This window comes from Athene noctua, chromosome 17 (genome assembly GCF_965140245.1).
Source record: "Athene noctua chromosome 17, bAthNoc1.hap1.1, whole genome shotgun sequence".
Lineage (NCBI taxonomy): Eukaryota > Metazoa > Chordata > Aves > Strigiformes > Strigidae > Athene > Athene noctua.
The window spans coordinates 11,966,190-11,991,821 of record NC_134053.1 but is presented as its reverse complement, the minus strand read 5'-3'; the positions used below and the strand labels follow the sequence as shown (position 1 = coordinate 11,991,821).

Here is a 25,632-nt window from a genome sequence, read left to right as displayed (position 1 = left end):
TGTTGAAGCCTGTTCTAGCATCAGTCGTACCTACTGCTCTCTCACCAAATGGAGGTGGCAGGAACTCATTTCCACACTACCTGATGCTATTCTTCTACCAAAGATGTAACCAACCAACTTCATGCTAGTGTCACCTACAAATTCACATGACAACTACGGTTAATTGTCATCTGATAGGCCCTTAAGAGAGATCAGGGTAAGGCCAAAGGCAGAGCTAGTCCCTAGCTTCAGCTTTGATAGGCAGAACTGAAAGAAGCCTTCTAATAAACACCTAAGATCCATCTAAAAGAAGGCTACAGGCTACAAAAAGGAAGTTAAAGAAACTTTTGACAGCTCAGGAACAGGTTTCACTGGTTAACTATCCAGTGCATGAGAGCAGCCCCTTCCCCTTGGTAAAAATGCATAGAAGTGGTTACTGAGACTGTGGCTGAAAACCAAGTAGCTATGTAGCTAGAGCTGACCAGGAAATACTAATCATATGAATCACTTTTAAAAAGTTTACTACAGAGAAACCTCAAAAATTTAAATCTTTACATAGTCCTTACAGTAATTTAGTAAGGTATATTAACTACACATATTTTTATAAAATGCATCTGCTTTGCTGCACTGCAATCCCAATAGTAGCACTTCACTAATAGGCTTTGATTGAAACAAAGGGGTAACTTCAACCTGGCACTTGACACATTTCTCAAACTCTGTGGCATTGTCCTTCTCTCATGGTGTTTGAATCCAAATCCAAGTACTTAGGTTTTTGGTAGACACTAAGTAGTAAAACATTTTTGTTATCTCCTAAACTGGAGTATAATTATCTGCAAAGAGGACAAAAACATCTGATCCCAGCTCCAGTAGCGTAATTGTTTAGTTACATCTTATTTCCCAAACACAGGGAGAGATCATATTTTAGAGTACTGTTTGGTCTGATAGCAGAACTGTTTCAGGTGCAAACTGGACAAACAGTGTTTGGGAACGAGTCAGGTTGTTCCTGATAATACATAAAATATAAAATATAAAGTAACACATCAACAGTTATTTCAAAGAACCAAACCAGCTTGAAGACAATATTACTTTTTTCACCATCGATATGTGATTTGTTCTTGTAAACTACACTACTATAAAATTCATTCCCATTTGTGACAAATCACTCTTCTACCATTATCTATCACGTGACTGCACAACTGCTCCAGCGGCTCAACTCGTTCAGCAGTGCCACAGCAATGCTTCCCTCCATAGCTGCTCTGCATTCGTCTTCTAGGAACAGAAACCTACCTGGGAAATGACGTCGGTGTGACACTCTCCAGTCAGTGGGTGAGTGGAAGCAGTGATAATCCCCTGGGGCAAGGTAGATTACACAATGGTAGAGCTCATTCCCCTCCTTTGTGACTAGCTGTTGCTGAAAAGAGTTACCAGGTGAGGCTGCAAAGAAACCATGGGAAGAAAGGGGTTAAAAACATTCTTCATGCACTCATCTACCCTAGCCCAGCAGCCTAGGGAGAACCAGTGGTAACAGCAGAGGACTAAATGCAGTCCACAGGCATTGTTGCTACACTGAGGCTACAAAAAGATACACTTCATCCAGAAATCCAGTATTTACAAGTGTTCTTTTCCCTTTACAGCAAAATTAGATCCTGTATTGTTTTAAACATCTTGGAAGTTCTTTAATTTTGGAGTTTGCCCTTCCCTAAACAGAAGAGCAGGAACTGAAATCTACTGAAACAGAGTTTTTATAAAAGGGTAGCTTTAAAGAACAGTTCTTCTCGCAGCACCCCTTTTAAGAACAGAATTTGTGAGGGCTCCCTATTATAAAACACAGTAGTTGCATTTATGTTTATGTTGAAAATAACCCTACTGTTTGCAGAACTCAGTCTCATCAGTCTCCCCGCCAGTTTAGCAAAATGTGTTGCTTTCATCAAAACTCAAGGCCCTGGAGACTGCTTGAGGTGCAGCAGTCAGTCGTGCTTGAGCACAAATCTTGTTAGAGAGGAGTTGGCCTGGCAGCAGGAGTGCTACAGCCTCTTTATAGTGGCAGATCTTGGAGTCAATTGTAGGAACCAAGCAATTAAATTCAGATAATCAGAATGAGCCAGGCAAGACACTATAAAGCCCCTGGTGAGAAAGAGAAAAGCTAGAAGAGTGACATGTTTATCCCCAAATAAAACAAAACAAAAATCTTTTCTGCCTGCTTTTGTTCCTGACAATGTGAGAGAGAAAGAAAAACAAAAATTCTCTTTTCCTGTGATCTCTGAGAACATTGAAAGGGCAGAGTGGAATAAATGCAGAACTGATGCAGAACTCACCCTGGCTAAAATGCAATTCCTCTGTGGAGATGCGAGGTCCCAAGAAAGATTCCAGAGAATAAGTAACCCCTTTTACTTGCTCCACTTCACAGTTTTTTACCTGTCCAAAATTAAGGATCTTGCCATCAGAGGGACTAATCTACAGTGAAGAGAAAAAAAACCCCAAAACACATCAGGAATTCATTCATTCCTCATGAAGCAGCCACGTTCCTTTGGGGGGTGGGGGGAAGTGGGTAGCATAGCATAAAGCCTTCATTTCCTTCTACTCACCACACTGTGTGCACAGCAGACTGGCCGCGCTTGTGGTTTCAGCTTCCTGCGGAAGAATTCGCTGAGGTTTCTGTAGTGATGCAGATCTTCAACTGCTGCCTCCTTCATGTTCACTCCAAAGGTCCAGATGTACAGGCTGTAGACAGGCTTCCGCAGCCATGTAGGCAGCTCCACTTGGTTCAGGCGGCCCCAGGCTCGTGAGAGCAGGCGAGTTGGTACTGATTTGTACAGAGCGACCTACCCAAAGAAGAATCGCACCATGTCGTTCAGTTCTTGGCACTGAACCGGCTTTCTCTTACTCCTCCCCATAAAACAGAAAGGATCAAACTGTTCTGCTAACCACTCCTTGAATTCAGTGGGTTACACTACACACGAAGTAGCCTTTAAGTCAGCAAAAAATTAACACTGCACTTCACCCTCAGTCCCTCTGCTCTGATGAGAGCAGATGAGGGACAGGATGAAACTTACTACAACCTTACACTGAAGCCAGACTCTCCACTCCCCCAAAGGCTGAAGCTCCACACTCAAGTTACTGAAAACTGCCCAATGTGAGGCTTACAGAAAAAAAAGACACATTTCACATATTCTAGTAGAACACTCATCAGAAGGGTTTAACATTACTATATTCATTTTTGTGATTAACTAAATGAAAACTGACTGAAAAATAATTTCTCAGTGTTTGATAATGTGCTTCTCAGCTGCATCTACCAATGAGGGTGTTTTCCACACCCCAGTACTGTACTGCTCTAATCATACCAGTACAACTAAGGAAACACCCTTGTGGCTGCAACTACACCACTATAAACTTATGTCAATCTTACTCCTTCTCTCACAACAATGGAGTTGCTAATTGCAAGAGTATAAAGTGCCTTTATTCCTGTAGAAATATACTGTTGAACTTACACCAAAGCCCAAGTTTTAGTAGCAAGAAAAACAAATGAAAGAATGTTGGTAAGAGGTATATGCTGCTGATGTAACTGGACAAATGACAGTGTCTTCCTGTCAGTAATTCCAGCAGATAACTCTTCCAGGGTTTGTGATACTCGGTATCAGCCAAAAAGATCATATGACCATGATGTAATCGGGGGAGTGAGAGTGTGTAGACTAAAGGAACTGAATCCTCTGAAACCAGTTTTGCAAAGGAAGTAGTGATCTGCTGAATCTGGTAGGGGTTTTTGAACAGTACAGCTCAGCTACATTTAACTCCCAGCAAGAAGTTGTGGGGTTTTTTTCTTTTTTATTTTTCTTAGTGAGAGTCATCATTTATTCTCAGTGTTAATCATATCCTTCACAATTAAGTCTTGCAAAATACAGCCATAAACAGAAGCACACACTGGCTGAGAGCCTGTCTATCATATCAAATACAGTGAAGTAAGATTTCACTCACAAATCACCATCCTGCGTCACATTAAAATAGTGATATTTCAGAAAGAAAACACCAACCTAATCTTACTTCACATAAAAACTTCTAAATGAACAGCACCCAAGTTATATAAGCTGAAGTAGTGAAAAATGCTTTGCCGTTTTATCTGACATGCCTTACACAGCTTTAATTTCTACACTCAATTTTGCTCAGTTTTCCGCAAACACTGAGAATATGCAGATACAACTATAAAATCACAAAAATCAAAAGTGCTATTTCCTGGTAGCCCCTTCTCTTCAGAGAAGCCTGGTTTTCAAGTTGATGGAATCAAACAGAACAGTTGTTCAATGAAATAGTCTTAAGAATGGCAATTTGTTGCAATTTTCAATCAAAACATCTGTGTGGTTGTTGCATTCTGAAATTGTATGATTTGCGGGGAGAATAACCATATGCAAGGGCATCCTACACCCTGCTCTCTCCCTGTGTCAGAGCAGAGATCTGCGTATCATTTGGACAGGCTGGATTACAAATGCTCAAAGAACTTGAGGAACAAACCCTCTGCAAAAATGACAGAAAGCAAGAGACCACTTCAATGTGGCCAGGAAAGGGAACTTGAGAAGAAATTTGGTCTGCCTTATCCTAGCTCTGATACTCTGAGGTGACTGAATTAATTAAAAAGTTTCTGTTGATTTTCCTGGGTAAGCCCCTGACTGTTAAGAGGACAAAGAGACTCTCTGCTACCAAAAAAAATCACTTGTCTGTGAAGCAATTGGTCAACACAACACTATGAACTGTAAAAATTAAAGGGAAACATGATTTGCATCTCTCTGCTTTCACACTAGTGATCATCAGCCTGTGCTATATTAATGATCTCTCCACCCAGGTGCTGCCAGCTCCCTTCGGTATAAAACGGCTAATGGACACGAAGCGCAACAGAGACCTGCTCACACTTACCCTGCTCATAGGCCTCCATCCCACTCTGGTCAAGGGTTTAAGAGCACCGAAAGGCAGAAGGTAATAGAGAATAGTCAGAGGCCAAGAACGGAGTTTCAGAGCAGGCCTAGACATACAGCTTAGCTGGCCCAACCTTCGCCTCAGGGCCAGCTGGGGAAATTGCAACCTGAAAGATTACATACACAACGTAAGAGGGTCAGCCATCTCAGCTTCAGAACCACCAGCTTCTGATAGCTGGGGGTGACTTATTCCTGCCAATCTTTATTCAAACATTGCTTTACTCCTTTTGATCAGTTCTTCCCCTTCCCAAAACAGAAGACCAGTTTATCTAAAAAGAAAGAAGAAAAATCCTCTGTCATCCAAAAAATCGTGTTCTCTCTCACACATCACATGTTACAAATGACACCCTCAAAAATTAAGGACAAGATCACTTGCAGGTGACATCTGAAAACAAAGTCACAGCTGGTTCATCCAACTAACAACATAACATGATAGTCTATGGTGGAAATAACAAAAAGCAAAGGTGGTTCTTCCCTACACCAGAAGATTACATCCTCAGGAAATGGTTCTTGTGACTGCTCCAGCTGTTGGACAGCCAAAGTGGACGACAGCAAACGATATTCTGAAAGCTGGAAATGTGGGACGCTGGGACTTTAATAAGAACTCTATGCAGGGACAATTTAAGGAAAGAACAGATACTCTGAGGAAAGAAATCTTTGAAACCTAATAAACTGAGGTCCCTCAGAGTGTTCATGTGTTGAAGGCATCTTGACTAGATTGTGCCTCAAGTCCTATTTTGTATCACAAAAGATGTTGGAGTCAAATTTACGCAGACCTGTTGGTCATTTGCTAACTTCAGGAAACAAGCACTTAGTTGAGAAACAACAGGAGTGGCACTCCTGAGTTCATTAATACGATTTACGAATAACTTGACTCCAAAAGACATCTTTCCAAGTCTTAAAAACCTTCACTGGGTACTCTGGTTCTGAACAGAGAACATGTGGCCAGAGTCGATACTGCTAGGGCTGCAAGATAATGTGGTCTCCATAGCCCAATAACCAACTCCTTCGCCTCACAACCAACTGCATCTATGACACTTTGTCGTGTGGATGACCTGACTGAGGGGAAACGCATTTTGCACAAATGGCCACGGGGACAAGTTAAACTTGTAACTCAGAGGGAAAAGCTGCTCAGCTTAATAGCAGAGGACATGATAGGCCTCAGTTCAGACTCTTGTGGGAGCCTTGGATGAGAGACCCTTCAGGACCCTGTTTATTCTTTGGCTTCTACTCACAAAGAAACCATTGGCATTTCCAAGGTCACATTATCAAATGAAAGTCTGCCTACCTGAGGGCAAAATATTCAAATCTTCTGGGCAGACTTACATCCTGGCTAAAAGATTGTTCTCCACACACTGCTGAAGGCACTATGCCTGTAACCAGGATACAGCTATGTGCACACACAAGCTGGAAGTGGTATGCTCTGCCTGCTCTGAACAGCTCTCTCTCTCACCGATTTCAGGACATGAAGGATGAACTATAAAATACTGTGCATGTCTTTCCAAGATGGAAAGAATCTGGGAAATTAAAAGGAAGTTTTCTTGCCAACATATTATTTTCAAAACTTGGATCGGAATGAAAATATCATGCAGGCAGGTACAACTGTCACCACTCTGGGATGCAAGATGGTGCTTTTGGCTCAGAGACTTTTTTAATGCAGAGAACGCAACTTCTTTTCCCCCAAGAATTAATAAATAAAAAACAGAGAGTGATCTTTGCATCACAACGCAAGTGGGGGGGGGGGAAAAAAAACAACCCCCTGAGGAGATGAAATGCTGTGTCAGCAGAGGTAAAGCCGGCTTTCTTCTCAGCAGGAGGTGGGACTGACTCGGCAGGGGAATAGGAAGGACATGGGAATCGGAAGGGACACTTCACATCCTTCCTCCCACCCTTACCACCCGCCAGCCTGCGGTCTGCTCCAGGGCTGGCGGGGCCGGGGGCCGGGCTGCCAGCTCCGGGTTGCCAGCTCGGAGCGAGCGTGGAGGTCCCGCTCCCCCTCCCACCGCTCTCCCCCCCTTCACTGCAGTCGCTGCTGGACCAATCCCTGCAGAGCTGCATCCTGGCAGCTCGCTCCAGAGCCCTCGGGCTTCTTGCTGCCTTGGCCTGGTTTCAGAACAGTCCCTCACTAATTTTTCCATTCTCCTAGTGATGGGAGTAGAGAGGAAAGGAATGAAAGCCTCCTCATTCCCCTTGTTATCTGACAGCATGCCCTTCTCTGCCAACTCAGTGCATAAGGAGCTTTATAGTAATTAGGCCAAAGAAAAGCTTTGCAGATGGCTGTCGCTCCTTCTGCCCAGCCACCCTCCCATCCTCCCTCCCTCATTTCTCCCTTCAGTCACCATTCCTGCAAAGCAGAAAATACCGGACAGTACCTGAAACGAGTTCTCCTATTTGGTGTACCACCGGCAGAGCCAGCCCGGCCTGAACTCTCCAGCTGTGGCTGCGGGTCCCTGGCACAGCTGCTGCTGCTGCCGCCGCCGTTCCCTGAACGCGGCCTCCGGACATGAATTTTAACTTTGTGGAGGTTGTAGCAAGAGGGTGGAGGGTTAGATAAAGCTTTATAGCATCTCACCATTTCCCTGTGTGCAGATCTGGTCCCTGCAGGGTGTTTGACTGACACATCGTCAAGGTGACGGTTGTTGCAAGGCTCAGTCTTTTTCTCTACCTCTCTTTCCTTTGCTTGCTCCGGCACAGGAGAGAGGACACGGCGTCACAGTTCCTAATTCCCCCGCTGGTTTGTCTCTGGATTCCCCCTCTGTTTCCCACTTGAATCTCTGCTACGAGGGTTGCAGCTATTGCAAACAAACAGGCATTGTGTCATATTTCAACATCCCACTATAAAGCCGACTCTGCACAAGATAAAAACGAGCTGTCCATATAAGCAGTCCTTGCTCCTCGCTAGTCAGGGTGGCCATTGAAACTCAAATCTCCAAAAAACACCCCACGGTCCCAGGCTGCTGGGCAGCGATGCACTACAGTCAGCTGAGCAACCAGCTGGCCTCGCACAGTAACCCCAGAGCCTGTCTGAATCCGAGGCTGGGAGGAGGAGTGGGGCGGAGAAGAGGAGGAGGTAACTCCCAGCTTCAATTCTGCAGTGCAGCAGCTGCCACTAAAAGAGTTCTGAACTGCTGGGCACCAAAAATCCTTTCTGCTCTCAGTGTCCAGCTTGGAAAGAAGAAAACAGAAAGGAAAGGAACGTCCTTCTATTTTATAACCCCAGCCAGACACAAACATCCATCTCCTGAAATTTCTTTCCATCTCAAGACTCACATAGGGTGCAGGTAAAGGACATTCTTCTACAAATATATAAACCAGGTTTAGGGCCAGCTTGAGAATCGTGTTAACATGTCTATTATGTGACTCTCACTGCTGCCACAGGTTTTACTCTTGCAGAACCAAAATATAAAACATGAGTTAAAGGAAGCTGCTTTGGTTTTGTTTTTTAAAGACAAAAGGCTGCAGTATTTCTATCTTGAGCATTTTGGGTATACATAGAGAGAAATTTCCCTCTCTGACCCTGCAGACCACAATCTCAAACAGATTTTCTGCATCTGGATTGTTAAAGGAGCTCGAAACCAGACCCCTGGTTCAGAAAGTGGAAGTCCTTTAGCTACCTCTCACCTCAAGATTAAACTAAATACCCAGAACAATTTAGGGGCTAACTCTCTGGTGGCTATCCATTTCACTTATGTTTTCTGTTAAAGTCTGGGTTTAAAAAAACCCGAAAACAACAATTCCTTGTTTCCAAAATCTCTGAACACCATGAAAGCTGTATCCCTAATAGAGTAGATCAAAAAGAGCACTGGTGCTCTGATGTGAGGGAGAAGGCTGTATTGTATTAGGGATAAGGCAGAAGTGGGAGGGCCAGAAGGAAAAGCTGGAATTAACCAGCTAATGGCATCCCACTCAGGCCTCAAAATGAAAATATTCTAGCAAGAATTGTGTATTTTGATTGGCCTTCAACTCCAAATATTACAGATATTCCCTAGAAACACCTCTTAAGTTCCTGCATTAGAATATTTATTTCAGTAAGAAAACTGCCATACAGTATTCACAGGAAGTTCCAAGACCTGTGTGCATGTTGTTGTTTAAACTGAATTTTAACAATTGCGTATTAAAAAAACCAAAAGCAGTTAATTGGAAAGAGATGAATTTAAGATCAGTTAAAAGCACTCAAACATACCCTGTTCCTCCCTGAGCCCTGTGCCAACTTTTTTTGTTTTCCTATATAAAATAGCATTCAGTCTTTCTCTGACTGGCACAAGAAACTCCTACACAACAAAAATGAGGCCATCTGTACAGCTAAACGATGAAAGCAGTTACCCAAAATCCCATCAAAATTCAAAAGAAAAGCAACAAGGAGCACGGGGGAGCTATTTCTCTCGATTTGCCAGGAACGTTAGAAATTACTGCCCTTAAATAATAATTTTAAATAGAAACAAGCTAAATTGACAACATCATTTCAAAAACGCACTTCATCAAGATGAAAACCATTTTCAGGCTGAACACGCATCTTCACAAAACTGTGGAGTTGGTTGGTGGGTTGGTTCGGCGCTGGAGAGGCCAGGCAGGAGCGGGCAGGGTTCCGCGGCACTGCCTGCCCTTCGCCCGGGCGGCGCCGTGCCCTGCTCCCACGGCCAGGCTGGCACCCCGCTGGCACCCCCTCCCGGGCTGGGCTCCTCCTGGGAGACCTTCACCTATGTGTGGCTTTGCAGAAAGACAGCAGAGCAAACAGAATTCTTATCTACATTTTCTTCAGTGCTCTTCCCTGAAGGATAATGGAGGTAGGTAAATCCACAAGCTCTCTCAGTAGAAATTTAATCTTATCCCCCAAAACATTTTCTGTTATTATATTCTAGATTGAACAAGCCTGATTCGGTGAAAGCATCGAACAATTTAAATAGCTCACCTGCTCCCTAAAAAAAAATGGACATTAAGATGTTCTACAGCCCCATGCAGTGGGAACTACCACCCTTCAGTTCAGAAAAAAATAAAAGTGGTGCAAGAGATTCCTCTCCAGGAAGGGGGAAATATTGGGTTAAAAGCTTTTTTTCCTCCACCTTTTCAAAAAACTGAGTTCCAGTGAGTAAGAAGACCTGTGTTTTTTTCTCAAGTTCTGTTCTACTGACCTGATTACATTCACCAAGATGCAAATACCAGAGTCCTGCTTAGTCTGTGATAAGCTGTCATCCCTGTTGCGGCTGCCCCAGAAGCAGCGTATGATTCCTACAGTGTAAGGAGGCTGAAATGAAAAATCCACCCTGACTTTACCCACTTTCCACGGGGAAAGGAACAAGAACTGGTGATCAACCAGCTCATGACAGAGGGACTTGTATAATGGCATCTCAATAGCTGGGCTTCTTGGGGTGCAGGCAGTGCCACAAAGCCTGTGTTACCAACTCAGACAAGAATCTTACGACTGGTGGTTTGTGGGAGGTTGGACATCAGTACCAAACTCTCCCACCTGTCTGAACCCACTCAGAATCCGCGTTAGGTAAATAAAAGAAAAGAAGCAGTTCCCAGCAGGTATAGATCCCTAGAGAATTATTATCTAATAGAGAACTGCTAATCTGCCAGCTACGCAACACCATTCTGCTCTGTCAGCTCAATTAAGTGTCAAGTCCAGTGACCCTGCTTAATTGTCATTACTACCTCAAGCCCTTCCCTCAAGTTTTAAAAAACAATACAGTAAGGCATTTGCGAAAAAGACTAATATGCAACTGAACTTCAAACCTGCAGTCTCAGTTTTAAATCGTAAGCATGAATCATTAGGCTTGGAATGCGCTGGTGAGTGCTCAAAGCCCTCTGGTCACACTTTCTACATTTGGTAACAAAACTACTGTTTAAAAAATGCACCGTACGCATCCAGCTGAGGTATTCCATTGAAGGGCCAGCAAAAATAAGGTCTTGAAATCAGGGGAGAGGTACTGGGTGACCGTTTATTCAAGGTTCCATCCCTCTCCCAGCAGCATCTGTTTAGTCCGAGACACGTAATCCCCCCTGCTCCCACCCAACCCTCTCCGGGCCAGCCCAGCAAGAGCAAGCCCGGCAGCTCCCCCCCCCGGAGCCGCTCCGCTCTGCGGGCACTGCGGGACTGTGTCCCGCTGCCGGGGACCCCCGAGCGCAGCGCCCCAGGGCCCCCCCGCAGGCCCGGGGGGTGCTGGCCAAGGAGCCGCGCTGCCCTGGGCATCCTCCCCCCATTTCTAAAGTTCTTTACCTTTCCTAGGAAAACGCCTTTCTATATGTTTTTTTCTTAATTTACTAAGATAAAGCTTCTGCGTTTCCCCCTAATTTTACATCGCGGTTTTAGCTGCATTCTATAAACGGGAGGGGAGGAAGAAAAAGTGGTGTTTACGGCTAGCCATAAAAGGTTAGGTGGTTTTTTTAGACTTAAACCCTAATTCTGTGCAAAAAGCCTGTTGCACAGTCTCAAAGATCTCTTCTGTGAAGCAAGGAAAAAAAGTTTTATTTACTTTCGCAAAGTGCCATGAAAACTGGTGACACCCAAAATCCACTGTGTTATTTTAGTATTTTGCGGTAACATTTTCCATTTCACGTTTTTTTTAAAAAAAAATCAACCAAAAACCCCCCAAACCGTACTTTATCTGAAGGGATCTGTAAAGCAAGCCCTGTGCTGCGTGCGGGCCGGTAACGGCCCCGCTCACCGCGTTCCGTCCTCCCAGCCCAGCCGGGCCGCCGGCCGCGGAACAAAGCCCCGGCGGCTCCTCCGCCCCCCCGCGGGTGCTGCGCGCAGGGAGCTCACGGCGGGACTCTGAACTCCGATAACGCCGGTCCGAGAGGCTGGTGGTGTTTAAATCCGCCAAGCGATTACTCAGAGCGCCGAGACTTTGGAACACCTCTCCCGAAACTTCCAGCAAGCCGAGGACCAGCGACTCCCGGCCCCCCCGGCCCCCCAGCCCTTACCTGAGGGCGCCCTGCGCGCCCGCCTCCTCGCCTTCGCCACCGGACGCGGTGCCGACCCGCCCTTCGAAGCGGGTTGCAGACACGTGAAGAAAGCAGCGGGCTGCGGCCGCCCCCCTCCCCTCCGCCCCGCCAGGCCCCCCCTACCTCCCGGCGGTGGCACGGCCCGCCCGGGCAAGGGCACGCCGCCGGCCGCTGCCGCTCGCTCCCCGCCGCGCCCGCCGCCGGTCCTCGCCTTAAGGAAGCGGCGCGGGGCGGGCGGCCCTCCCCCCCGCCGCCCAGCCACTGGCGCTCCAAGGCGGCGGCTGCTGCCCGCAGGGCCCCGGCCCCCCCGGAGGAGGAGCCAGGGCACGAGAAACGAAAAGGAAGAGAAACCGGCGGGGACCGGAACGCGGCGGCAACCTTGGCTCGGCCAGGCAGCCCCCCGCGCCGGGCCTGGGCCGCTCGGCGGGAGAAGGGCTCAGCCTCGGGGGCACGGCCCGGCGCGCCGGGGGCCGCGCTGCCCACGGGCTGTCTCGGGGCGGTAACAGAGCCCGGCACTCGCGTTTTCCGCCACAGCAAAGAGTGCGCCGCAGCCTCACCGCTGCTCCTGAAACGCCCGGAGAAAGCGCTGCCTCATCCCAGCACGATGCTCACAAAGTTGTATGAGAGAGACCGGACTGACATAGTCAAAGCGCCGTCTCGCCGGTCAGATTAAATGCTGATTTGACTCACTTCAAGTTTCCAGGACGGCTGAGAAACCCATTTACACCGTTACACCCTTCACACGTGCTGATCTTGTTGAAATTCCACCGCATTTAACATTTTCTGACCGTCTGTCACATGCGTTGGCCCACACTACAAGATTAATTTTTTTGTAATTGCATGTTTGCTCAAATAAAACTCCAAACATCAGGACATGGGAGCAACAATAAAGAACAGGAAACAAACCAACTGGAGATCATGCTTCATTCTTCCAAAATTGGATTAAAGAAATAGTAATCAGAGATTTTTCCATTATTAGCTCTTTTCTGAACTTGATACACACCTCTTAGCATAACACTCTCTTGTCTCCTCTGGGCCAAGAAAAGCACCTTCTGTATTGTACTGCCAAAATAGCATCCAGTATCCTCTGTTACATAAATACGAGCAGTTTTCAATATCAATAGGAAAGACTGTTGTTCTTACCTCTGAGAATCAAGATCCTAAACCTATACTCAAGCACTTCCCCACTGTATTAAGCTGTTTTTAAAAACTGTGCCCCATGACAATAAGCTGAGGTTTGGACAGGATTAATCTGCCATCGATCGCAGATGTCACTGCAGCTCACGTCCTTTAAAGGTTCACTGGTTTTCTTGGTGCATGTCACCCCAACACACACTGCTTTTTGCAAACCAGAACAAACTGTGGAAGCAAAAGACAGCTACATGAGTTCCTCTCTCTAGAGAAAAACTCGTGTTCATCTGGTCTCTGTTCATCCAAACTCACCCTTTGGCCAAGGTTTCCCATAGGAATTCCTGGATCCTATAGCAACGCCGCAGTGCCCAGGTGAGAAGGGGTGAAATGCCCCTGCTTAGCATATGAATGGCTGCTGTGCATGCAGATCCCAGCCAGGAAACGTCTGTGCCGGCAAGGATTTGAACAATGAGCTTCCATCCATCTGATAAATATCTACCTGTCTCCCTCCAAGCTCTCTGCTTTACCTCATCTAATTAAATGAAAGCTGATCCTCACCGGTATTCACAGTAGGAGACACACTAAGGCTTTAATCAGCTCAAGCTATTAGCTACATAACATCTCTAAGAAAATTATGAGAAGATCTATGCTAAAGAAACAATAATTTTGTCTTTCCCCATGGAAAAACTTAAGGGACACTTGATTTAAACCAGATTAATCCCCCCTACCCCCCATTCTTTTATGGAGCTTGAGCAAAGCAAAACCATATAGGAGGATACTCTTTTTAAATCAGTCAAAACCTGTGCACTCTTCTGTGATGATACCGATATCTACCTCTGCAACGGGGAGAGATTCCCTGCCTGCATCGCACGGTGCTGATCACCTATTTCGTATCTCTCTTCTGCTCAGAAGCAGGGGGATCGGCCTCACACCCGGAGCCCTCATTCGCACACGGACACGAGGTGGTTCTACATTCCTCTTTCAAAGCCCATTCAATTGAACTTGGTCACTTTTGGCCTATGCAAAGGCTCATTCTGCTCTAAAAGCAAGACTACACCCCTCTTTTCCACACTCATAAGCTTCCAGGGATGCAAAAAACAGAATAATGAAAAATGATAGGTCAGCAAAAAACACTCCATTTTCCAACAAAAAGGAACAATGCAGCTCTTATTTTTCTTGAATCCTTCACTGTTTGGAATATTTCTTGCAATGTCTGAACAAAGTTTCTCTTTTTCCTCCTAACTGTCAAGCTTCCTTTCCCTCCCACAGAAGCATTCAACAGAACTTAAGCAAATCAGGAAGGACTAGGAAATCTTGCTAGTGTCTACTACTAGTATCTGTGGCATTTGGAGCCCAGCTTATCAGTTTGAAATTCTTTGTGTGATTCCCCACTGCAAAAAACAAATCCTTTAAAACTCTTTCATCAAAAGCAATACTTGTAGCTTCACCAAATAATAACCATCAAATAATAACAAATCAGCATATCAGTATACTGAAAGAAAGCAAATTTAATAAGGGAATTACTCAATTTCACACCTAAAAATATGAAGAATAACAAAGAAAAATTGGTTTTGAGTATCAAAACTGAATTGACATTGACTTATTAAATAAATACTCCATGGACACTTACCAGTTCTTTTACCTTTAATCAGAACATAAAACCTGTTTGAAATAAGCCTCAGCAGGAAAAGAACACACAGAAGACATTTACAGACTCACTCCTCGGGAGCTATTACAGCCTAAACTGTCTGGATCATGTGTGATTTGGGTCACTAGTGGAAATGAATTTAGGGATTGCAGCTCAGTTCCCCACAGGCATGTGGCCAAACCCCTCACAAACTGGCTGTGTGCTCAGGAATGCAAAGAAAGGGGATGCTAAAGGTCATACTGAAGCATCTTACACAAACTTACAATCCCAGAATTTTTAACTCCTTACCTTCAGACATGGCACTGAAACAGGCACTCACTCACCTGGCTGTTTCGAAGAACACGATGTATACTTTACCCCGTCTAACATGGAGTTGTACAATATATTTAGTATTTTAAAGGAGATACAGCAGCTACAGGAAGTTATAAAGTATGTCTTACTTGAATGGTGCAATGGATATTTGACTTATGAATTGGATACACATACTATAATTCCACAGTAATTTCTAAACTCCTTAAAATCCAGAAGGAAAAGGCAAAAATCCCTCAGGATAAGCAAGAGCTATTACAGACCTAGGTGTTACCTATGAAAAAAAGGTCTTGCAGGTAAAAGGTGGATTTTTATTAACTAGGTATTAATTTTGTCTCAGCTTCCTTGTAAAGTATATAAGGCATGAAAGCATAGAGGAAGTAACTAAAGTGCCAAAAGTAGCACAGATCAAGCAGCTAGGGAGAAGATAAGCCCTACAACTTCTGCACAAGCTGTACCCATAGCTAGAACTACTAGGAAAAAAACCCCAAACCTCAGCACTGAATGTTTTTTTAAATTTTATAATCTGTAATTTTAGTCTTGTCTACTTTGATTTCTGTATTTAGCTGTGTAAATTGCATAATGTGCTTAATCTGCTACCTTGCAACGCAGGTGGAGAAAATAAGAAAATGCATTGCGCCATGCAGAGCCACAGCCCCACACTTACTGCAGACACGCTCCCTCAGGGTGCAAGTGGGCAGTAGGTTGAAGATGAGTCTGCATCATGCCTTGGCAGTGATGAAGGCCAGCAGCATAAAGGAGCAGAAGCCAAGGGAAAGCCATTCCCTTTTGCTTTGTGTCTGTTAGAACACATCTGGAATACTGTGTCCAGTTTTCTTAGGATCAAGGAAGATGTTGATAGACTTGAGCACATCCAGTGGAGGGCCAGCAGCGTTGTCAAAGGGCTGCAGTACATGGCATGTAAGGATGGGCTAAGGGTATGGAGCTAGTTTAGCCTGGAGAAGACTTAGGAGGGAGCTATGACAGCCTTCCAACATCCAAGAAGAGGTTGCTGAGAAGGTGGAACCAGGCTTTTTACTGAGTGAGTTGGAGACACACACCCATAAATTGAAACAGAGGAGGTTCTAACTGTATATAAGGAAAATATTTTTCACTACATGGATAATTAAGCAGTGGAACAGGCAGCTCAGAGACACCATGGAATCTGTCCTTGGAAATTTTTAAGACTCAAGTGGACAAAGCCCTGAGTAACCTGGTCTGAATTCAGTGTTGGCCCTGCTTTAAGCAGGAGGGTGGACTACATGACTTCCATCTGAACGATTCAATGCCTACCAAACATCTTTATGTTCAAAATACATAATACTTGATTATCTATTGCCTCTACCTCCAACTTGACAAGTATTTTTAAAAAATCAAGTGTCAGCCTTACTAAAAGATGGAGGAGACGCCAGCAGTTTCTAATGCATCATTATATTGACTTCAGCCAAAATTATATTACTGAAGTGACAGAAACTTTAGCTCCACGATTTGTCAAAAATACATTGGCAGTAGAGGACAAATGAAACATTCACTTGTTGGAATGAAAGCAAAGGAGCTTTGCAGCAAACATGGCAGAAGCAAAATTGCCCCAAGTTTCTTACCTCCCACTCACTTGCAAGCTTCACAGGCACCTCTATGCCCCTCTTCTCCAGCTGTTCCAACTTGTAATCCTCATATTTTTTGTATCCTGCATATCCCCCACCTGTAGCTACCAGAACATGGAAGGGGCGCAGGCGAAAGACTTGCCCTAACGGAGCAGTATGAAGCTTCTTTCTGTCTGTAAGGAAAAAAAACAAAACAAAACGACTTCAGGAAGGAGAACTACACGGTAAAGAAAAAGATGTTCTGTGCTTAGGTGATGAAAATGTGATGAGGAATGTGTGATACAGAAGTTATGTATAGATGCTCCCAAGTACTCCAGTTACTGAAACCCAGCTGTCGAACACTAATTGGCCATCTGTGTTTTTAACCTCATCCCCCACCCCTCCACCTCACATCCCTTCAACATTCTTCCCCTAAAAACATATAAAATGAGCTCCCTGAAAACACCATGGAGAAATATATCAAGTGAGCGGCCTGAAGGCACTATCATGCTTTCCAACTATGAAATTTTCTATGTTGTTACTATGCAGAATAACCAGTTGCTGGGGAACAATTAGTACTGTGGAGCTTCATGCTACTCAGCCACTAAAGCTTTCATTATAGTTAGGGAATCCCCAAATTGTAAGCTAACTGGAAGAGGGAAGGAAATGACGACCTGCTTTAGTGTAGGTTTGGTAAACAGGATAATAGGCACATTTCTGCTGTAATACAGGTCACCACATGAAAAAAAAAAAAAAAAAAGACACCTAGTATTACAGTCAATCTGAAGGTTCTCAGCAATGAGCATAAGTCACTACTGGACAGAGAAAATGCCCAAAGGAACCAACTCTCGAATACTGATTGGTGTCATTTCCATAACAATCATTCACATGGATGAGCCAGAATCAAAAACAATGGGCTATCTCTTGTTCCATCTGTATCAGGTTCAGGGTTTGACTGTGAAAGGATACATTAACAGCATAACAAAGAATTCAGTAAACACCAAATCTATTTCTAGATTGCATAGAGACAAAGCATGATTGCTTAGCAATCTGGGAAGCTTTAGTTCTAAGCAGTAGCTGATTAAAAGCATGCAGCTATTCTTCATCCATGCTTGCTCACATTTTGTTTTATCAAAATAATGCTTTTGCTCGTTTCCTTCCTACATATGTGATTTACAACATTGTTTGAATTGCATGTCCCAAAATACATCATAATATGAAAACAGCTTTATTCTTATTGAAAAAAAATTATAATATTTTCTGTGGGAAAAGAAAAAACTACCAAAAAACAAGGCAGCAACTACAGTTACAGTTAAGATTCTAGAAAATATTCTGCCCTAAAGAACAAAGCTCAGTAAAGGCAGGGATCATTTAGAACAGCTACATGTTTATAAAGAAAGACTTCTATTTATTTTGAATTTACTAAGACTCTACAACCTTTCAACTTTGCATCACTATTTCAACAGAACGGTCTCTACAGAGACCAACACACTCTTTAGCCCTGAAGCCTTTAACTCTCTTCCCACCACATCTTTGGTTCTAAGTTCACAAAGCTGCTCAGCTATTTCACCAGAGCTTAACAAATTCCCAAACACAAACCCCTCTTTCTGGTTTGTATCCAGGGAGAGGCTCTTTCCACCTCAAGAGCCTCTATTGATTACACCAATATGAATGTTTCTCTTCCTGTGCTAGAGAGCAAACCATTCGATGTTCCACAAGCCACAGCAAACACAATTTAATTTGTTGATAAATGATTTGGAGAGTTGACTTTTCCCCATCTCCAGCATTAATTAAACAGCACTTCTGTAAATGGTATCCAACACGTGATCATTGGCAAAGGCATCTAACACACCATTATTAAGCTTTTTTTACCCTGACAAAATAAAATTCCACAACTTCCAGACATGAAATTCACACAAGTTTACAAATTCCAAGATAAAAAGATTAGTTACTGATTTTGGCAACAAAACCAGGTTCAGGCAGTTGGCCCTGTTTAGAGATTTCAGCTGAACATCATGTTCTCTAACGATACTAATGATGCAGCTTTCTGGCGAGCAGCAGGAGAATGTGAGGAAAGCTCATGTCTTGGCACATGAGCCCACAGAAACAAGTCCAGGAGAAAAGTAAAAAGGTGTAGTAATAACGTATTTTTAGATGCTTTGAACCCTAAATCTGAACTCCTTACAGATAAGGCTAACCTGTTTCAGATTTCTCTTAAACATTGAGTATATTCAGCAAATAAGAATAAAAAAGTAACAATTTCCTCCTCTGGAACTGATGAAGACGACTCATTCCCTCAGAAATATTATAAACCCAGGATGAGAAAGCAGACTGCATAACTGAAGGCATGCTCTAGTCTATGCAATCAGATGCAATGAGTCAAATATTGCTTTGTTACTCTGACCAACCTATGAATTTCTTCTAAGAAAGGATACAAACACTTAGAGGAGGCCGTTATAAGGGGCAGTGATAAAGCTAAAGAAGAGTTAATCTTCTCTTCCTAATCATTTGGAAGTCATCTAGATTTAAACCCAAATCCAAACTGGAAATACCAATTGATTAGAAAATGGCTGGCTAAAAAGTTAATTAGTTCAAAACTCAAAGCTAACTTCAAATTACTTTCTCTTCCATGCCATCAACATATTTGCATTATGCATCTCAGCTTCCTTGATATTTTTTTCTGCAATGACTAACTTTGATGTCTAGACAACAGAGTTGTTGTTTCTATTTATCTGTGTATGCATATTTTTCAATAATGAAATATCCATATATGACATTGCAGATGAGGGATTTGGACGGGCAAGTTAACCCAAAGAAATGGTTGTAGAAAATGGGATCAAGACCTCAGCTAGCAAGGAAACAAAAATTTAAGACTGTATGCAATTTTTATACTAATATATGACAATGCATATGCTACAACTCTGCAAACAGAGTTGTTTCTTAAAAACAATAATACTTGATCTTCACAGCCAGATAGAGTAATTCCAAGTGCAAGCACCACTTTAATCAGGTCTTAAACATTTCATGTATACCTACTTTGATTTCCTGATTTATTAAGATTACAAGTACAAATTGAAATATAGAAGGATATTTATGCCTTTTCTTTCTAACAAGTCTGTTAAACTGCTGAAGTCTGAATTCCTCAGACTTCTCAAGGTGAATAGCTGCACTACAAAGCAGGTAATACAGCTGAACATTTTCAACAAACTTCCACCTGGTTTGTGCTGTTACTTTCTTATTATCCATTATATATTAAGCTTGATGTTGCCCTTCTCAGTCAGTCACTTCATGTCTCACATTATCTGACTGGCTTTAATGTTGATAATGGGTATCATTTTAGCTGTCAGGCTCATTATTAATGACTGCTATTACAAAGATCTCTCAGCCAACATCCAAGCAGACTCTTTCACATTATCATTGTGACACTGCCCAGCAAAAGAAAGATAGAAGCATGCCTGGCCTGCTGTGCTGTCCTGCTAGAAATGCACTAGAGCAACAAAACAGTTAAAAAATGTTGGAGGACATGTAAAACCATTAAACCGATGTAAAAAAAGTTTCACATTTCAAAATCAGGAAGAATGATACAATTAAGGTGTGGGAAGTACACGGACTACTGGATCAGCAAGTTCTTCAAAGTGTTGTGTTTTTTTTTAATGTAAAAACACTGTCCTAACATGACTCTCTCTGGTAAAATGTATTGTGTCTTTTAAAAAGTAATTTTTCAACTGTAGACTCCTCAGAAGTTAATTAAGAAAAATAAACCTACTGTTAATGGGTTTTCGTTAGCTGTACAGATATCACAAGAAAAATTTCAGATGTTTTGAAAAGTTTGAAAGCTACATGTAAAGAGATTCTATTATTTATGCTCTTCCCCAGAGTCCTTCTTCCTCTAGCACTTGTTATTAGTATCACAGCCTGATTAAATTTGCTTTACAAAATATTCTTTCTTCAGTTGCTGAGCAGGGAGTGCAGGGAAACATGAAGTCCCTCATTTCACATACACCTGACCTGAGGAAGCCAAGAAAGTGCCACTGTTGTTACATGACTAGCTTCTAGTTTACAGTACGTTGTCAAGTTGTACAAAAATGCTTGCAGGGAAAAAACTCGATTCATTAGTGTGCCAAGATGGCTGTGATATGAGAAAGGTGCATTTTGTATTGTATTTACATACAGTGAGGCATGTATTAAGGATGCAGAGCTGCCTAGCTATTGTAATGTTTGAACATATAGCAAACGTGACAAAAAACATATATTGCCAAGGAAGATGGAAAAAAATCCCAACATTCATTTTCCTTAGGAAAAATAAGTAGAAACATAAAAGCCATTCACTTTATTATCCTAGCTCCTTTTCTGTTGGCCCTGATACAGAGGTTTCTTCAGAAGTGATGATCCCAGTGAAAAGGACGATTGTCAAACTATCAAAGGAGCTTAAAAAAGGCAAATACCCTCCCTCAAAGGGGGTACATAAAAGGAGACCACTAGGGCAGGATGTCACAATGATAAAGCAAGCTGGTTACTTTTTGATAAACACATACAGGTATAGTGGTTAGAGCTAACAAAAATAATGAGGAAAAAACCCCCAGAAAATAAACAATTGCGTAGCCTATTAATAAACCCCAACAGAGGTACTCCTGACTTGGGGGGCTGACATTCCCTCAGATGGGATCAGCTCTGCTTTTCCAGTTTTAGACAATACTTCTCTGGATACTACAGCATCTAAACTGCCATCCAGATTTGTGTCTCTGCAAGGTTCTTCGTACCTCTAAAATCATTGTGGAACAGATGGCTCTTCAAAAAAAAAGGACAGAGAAGCAGCTTTCAACCACAGCTAGGGAAGCTATTTGTCTAAAATGCTCCTCTTGTTCAATGAAATTATTTCTGGTTATTTTTAAAATTTATTTTTATTGCTACAACATTTGCTATCCAAGTATTCCAAAACAGCTGAGAAACAATAACACCTTGTAAGGAATCTTATGAAATAGGTAAATACACTTTTTTTTACTATCTGGAAAATGTAACACCAAAGAAATAAAGCATAATTTGTCTATGGAAATGCAATGAATCAAGCAAGTCTCCAATGCTGGTACTCCCACTTCTGCTTTAATCTCAAGAACTTCATATTCACCAATATGGGACTGTAATTTGCCTAACTTTGAGCAACCTTGAATTTAAACATGCTGAGCAGATATAAGCCTTCACTTACCATTGAAAAACGTCCTAGAAGGTGGCTGCTTCCACAGGACTCCAGTTCTAAGACACAGGTTCTCGTGTATAAGGAAGTTATAGGTAGTCAGCAAACTGCAAATAAAACAAACAAGAAGCAGCTGCTTAAGTTCAAATGTAAGCAGTTCAGTGTGGTGACAATCTTATCTTCAAAAGCTGAATAACAGAGGGACAAATTTCCTTTAAGTATCATAAAATTTCCACTGAGCCTATTCCCTTCTGGCCTATTCCTTCCCTAAAAAACAAAACACCCAATCCAACTGCTCCTGAAGGTATTTAATGTTGTATCTACTTTATCTGTTCTTTTTCTTAACAAATATTGACACAAGTGCCTCTTGAGCTTAATTCTATTGTAACAGTGATACTCTTTGGAGTATTGTATGTGCTGATCTTGGCAATAGCCCTTTTTTGGGCAACTAGTTATGTTGTCATTTTGTGATGGAGTTGGCCTGTGTGGAGTTCTAAAATGTTTGCGATGGTGAATACAACCTAAGTCTTTTTTAAAAGCAAGCTAATATAATCTAATTTCATCTTGGTTTATGCACTGCCCTGGCCTACATGTTTAGTAACTTATTTGTTACTTTTTTTTTAATAAGTGATTCTAGAACAGATGAGAGTTACTGCTCTCTAAATCTGCTTCCAGTTTATTCAACAGCATGCAAACAACTCCTTTAAAGTCAGTAAATTACTTGTATTTTGCTGGGGAAAACAAAAATCTTTAAAACATGATTGTTTTACCTACAAGGAAAGTACGTAGCAGAAACTATTATCTTCTGTAACAACACGGCTAACATGTATTTACTTCCATCCAAATGTAGTGTTTATAATGGGCAAAGTTGAATTCAGCCATGCTGATCAAAACAAACTCTGCTTGCACTGTAGCAGTAAATTTTGTAATGATTGTTTTAGCATTTAGTATTATTTCATTTTCACCAGGCTGCTACACAGGTGTGTCATGTAGGGAACCTCCTACAACAGCAACTCTCTTAAGAGACACTTATAAATTCAGTTTATGTATTTCCTTCCTCACCATGCTGGTGGGAGGAGTATATATAAAGAAAAGTTATGGACTCTATGAAGAAGTAATGTCATTTATTAGGCCAACTGATATAGCTGGAAAAGTACAAAGGCTGCCAGACACAGAAGCTCTTCTTTAGAATCTGTCTTACCACTCTGTGCACTGGAGAACTGTGAGTGTGGTTCTGCCACTCCGAAAACATTTTAAAATACCTGTAACTGGCCAACACAGGGAAAAGGTTCAACCAGGATTTTTCATCTGTTTATTATAAATTATTTTATTTCATGTTTCTAATAAATCTAAGCACGTTTAGACAAGTCCTTGATGTCATGACAACACCACATCCTGCTGTTAGTCAGGTTCCCAGGCCCAAGCCAGGGCAGGCAAGGGGCAGTGCTCTCACGCCAACAGGCTCAGCTCAGTCCTTTTGGAAGAACCAGGTCTGGCAGGTCTTTGGGCAACCCACTCATTCCCAGGATGCAAATGCCACAGCTGGGATGTCTTCATTTGGCCCTCTGACCTTTCATCTCCTCTTGATCAGATACACATCGAGTACAGAATTACTTCACTAGCTTACAAGTTATTGCATCATTTAGGACGATTCAATCAGAGGAAGTGATTATTAAGAATTTTAAGAATTCATTTCAGGTGTCTACTGAGTTACATACAGCCATTATCTCTTTATTTAGAAGAAGAATCTATATATAACAGATTTCTTTACTAGTATCACTATGTGATTTCTAGACAACACTTACTAACAGTATTTTAATGTCAGCCAAGGATAAATAGCTATAGTTTTCACTTATACCCATAACGTGGTGTCAGTAATATTTCACTCTGCCCTTCAGCTTCCTGGTCTCTATTAAAACCACTGTATTAACCCAAAGGTGACAGGACAGCCCCTCGCCAAAACAGATTCCTGTAACCAGATGCTAAACATGCCACACTACTGCATCATCTCCCAGCGTATTATTTCCTTAGCAAGACAGAAAAAACATCCCACGCTGCTGCAGAACCTGTATGTTTTACAAAGCTATATGCTGTAATTTTATCATGAACAATGAGGTCAGCTGATCTGCATGGGTCATACACCAGACCTACACTAATTTGCAGTATTACGAGGCCTGCTTTACAACATTTTAAAACATCTAGGATAAAAGGAGTACTTGCCCCTCAGGAAGCTGAAAGCCTGTGAGGTCTGTCTAAAGGATTAAAAAAACCCTAAGAACAGGTAGCATTAAATTTAAACTTACCAGAAAAGTTTTAGAACCCTACAAAATCAGGGGGAAAAAAAAAAATGTCAGTTACAGCCTAAAGCACTAGTATTCTCAAGACATATATTAGTCTTGGTACATAATAACCTAAAAAAAAAGAAAAGCACAGCCAGAACAAAACTTGCTGGCTTCAGAGAAGCATCCAGGAGCTGGTCATGTTGCCAAGGTAGGGCAGGACACACCAAGACTTGGTACTTTAGCAGACAGATCATCAAAGAGGAAGGACGCAACAATTAATCGCAGACCCTAGGCTCTTAACAAAATTGTTTTTAGTGTCCAACATAAGAAAACCAGTCTCCTCCTTACTCTGAAATCTGTCTAAAAAGTGACAAGACCAAATAGTTTACTGTCAGCCTTCCCTTCCCTGCTCCTGACAGCCTGACCTTGATGGGTACAGCGTACAGGAGAGCATTGGCCTCCTGCCTCTGCCACCCGACCGGAGGTTGTTGGCACGGGAGCTGCCAGGATCCCACATGAACCTCAGCCCCTCGGTGACTTCAGCCATCGCGGGGTGAGGGACAACACTCCGCTGCTGGGCACTGAGGCCGGACGGTAACAGTGCACTCTGGTGTTTTCTCTAGGTTTTGTGAGATAAGGTGGAGTAAGGGGACTGTGTGTGCTGTCTAAGAACGCAGAATTATGTCCTGGAAACGCTATTTTTAAAACTGTTGCATTGCTATGAAAAGCGTGAGCTTTAAGAGCAGATCTCCTGTGAAGGCCTGCTGGGTGCCCCGAGAGGTGCTTCTCCTCCCAGCCGGTCCTTCCCCGGGGCATTACATAACCTTTAGGGGCTGTAGCTGCCCCCACCTACCAGTTTCTGCTAAATACCTACGCAGTGACAACTACAGACTATAAAACTGGGTTAAAATGATACAAGCTTTTTTCTTAAAACGTGTAAAACCTTCATCATTCTTTCCAGCTTGGAAAACGAGGACAAGACTCCTCACACATGCCCCGGGGACAGGGCCGAGGCACCAGAAACAACCGCGTTTTCACCCCGGCCGGGAAATGTCAGCGAGCGAGGCAGCAGGAGAGGAGGGGGCGGCTGCGGCCCCCGGCCGGCGGAGGCCGAGCCACCGCCCGGCTCCTCCTCACGCCCCCCGCCCCCGGCGTGCCGGCTGTCAGACAGCGGCTGCCGCTTCGCCCGCAGCCCCGCCGGGGCCGGACAGCGCCGGCGCCCTCGCCGCCGAGCAGCGCGGCGCGGTGCAGCTCGGCGCCGTCCCGCCCGCCGCGCCCGTACCTGCTCCGCCGCAGCACGGCCACGCCGCCCCGCGCCACGGCCGCCGCCATCTTCCCGCGCCGCCGCCGCCGCCTCTGCTGCGTCCCGCGCGTGAGGGCGGGAGACGGCCGGGGGCGGGGCCAGGCGGCGGCGGGCGGGGCCGGCGGGAGGGCGGGGCCGGCGGGAGGGCGGGGCCAGGCGGCGGCGGGCGGGGCCGGTACCTGAGGGGGATGCGGTGTGTAGGGGCCGGGCCGCTCCTCAGGGGAGACCCGGAATGGGGACACGGGCTGTTCCCAGAGGGGGATGTGTACGTGCTGAGGGCTCTTCTCTGCGGGGACAGGG

General features: G+C 43.7%; 1 protein-coding gene across 8 annotated transcripts in view; it reads right to left on the bottom strand.

Annotated features, from left to right (window-relative positions):
• PISD (phosphatidylserine decarboxylase) overlaps positions 1-25,370 on the bottom strand; it is a 29,137-nt gene extending 3,767 nt beyond the window's left edge. The window contains exons 1-6 of one of the 8 annotated variants that reach the window (XM_074920744.1): positions 25,312-25,370; positions 21,760-21,854; positions 16,575-16,750; positions 2,565-2,801; positions 2,295-2,433; positions 1,267-1,413 (exon numbers count right to left, since the gene is read on the bottom strand). In XM_074920744.1, the coding sequence (XP_074776845.1) occupies positions 1,267-1,413; positions 2,295-2,433; positions 2,565-2,801; positions 16,575-16,750; positions 21,760-21,854; positions 25,312-25,361 (844 nt within the window). In that variant the 5' untranslated portion in view covers positions 25,362-25,370. Of the gene's footprint in view, positions 1-1,266; positions 1,414-2,294; positions 2,434-2,564; positions 2,802-4,881; positions 5,048-7,312; positions 8,243-9,414; positions 10,923-11,864; positions 11,961-12,008; positions 12,113-12,575; positions 12,596-16,574; positions 16,751-21,759; positions 21,855-25,311 lie in introns of those variants that run through there. The other 7 variants (XM_074920741.1, XM_074920743.1, XM_074920740.1 and 4 more) reach the window with 7 other exon arrangements.
• Between the last annotated feature and the right edge of the window lie 262 nt (positions 25,371-25,632).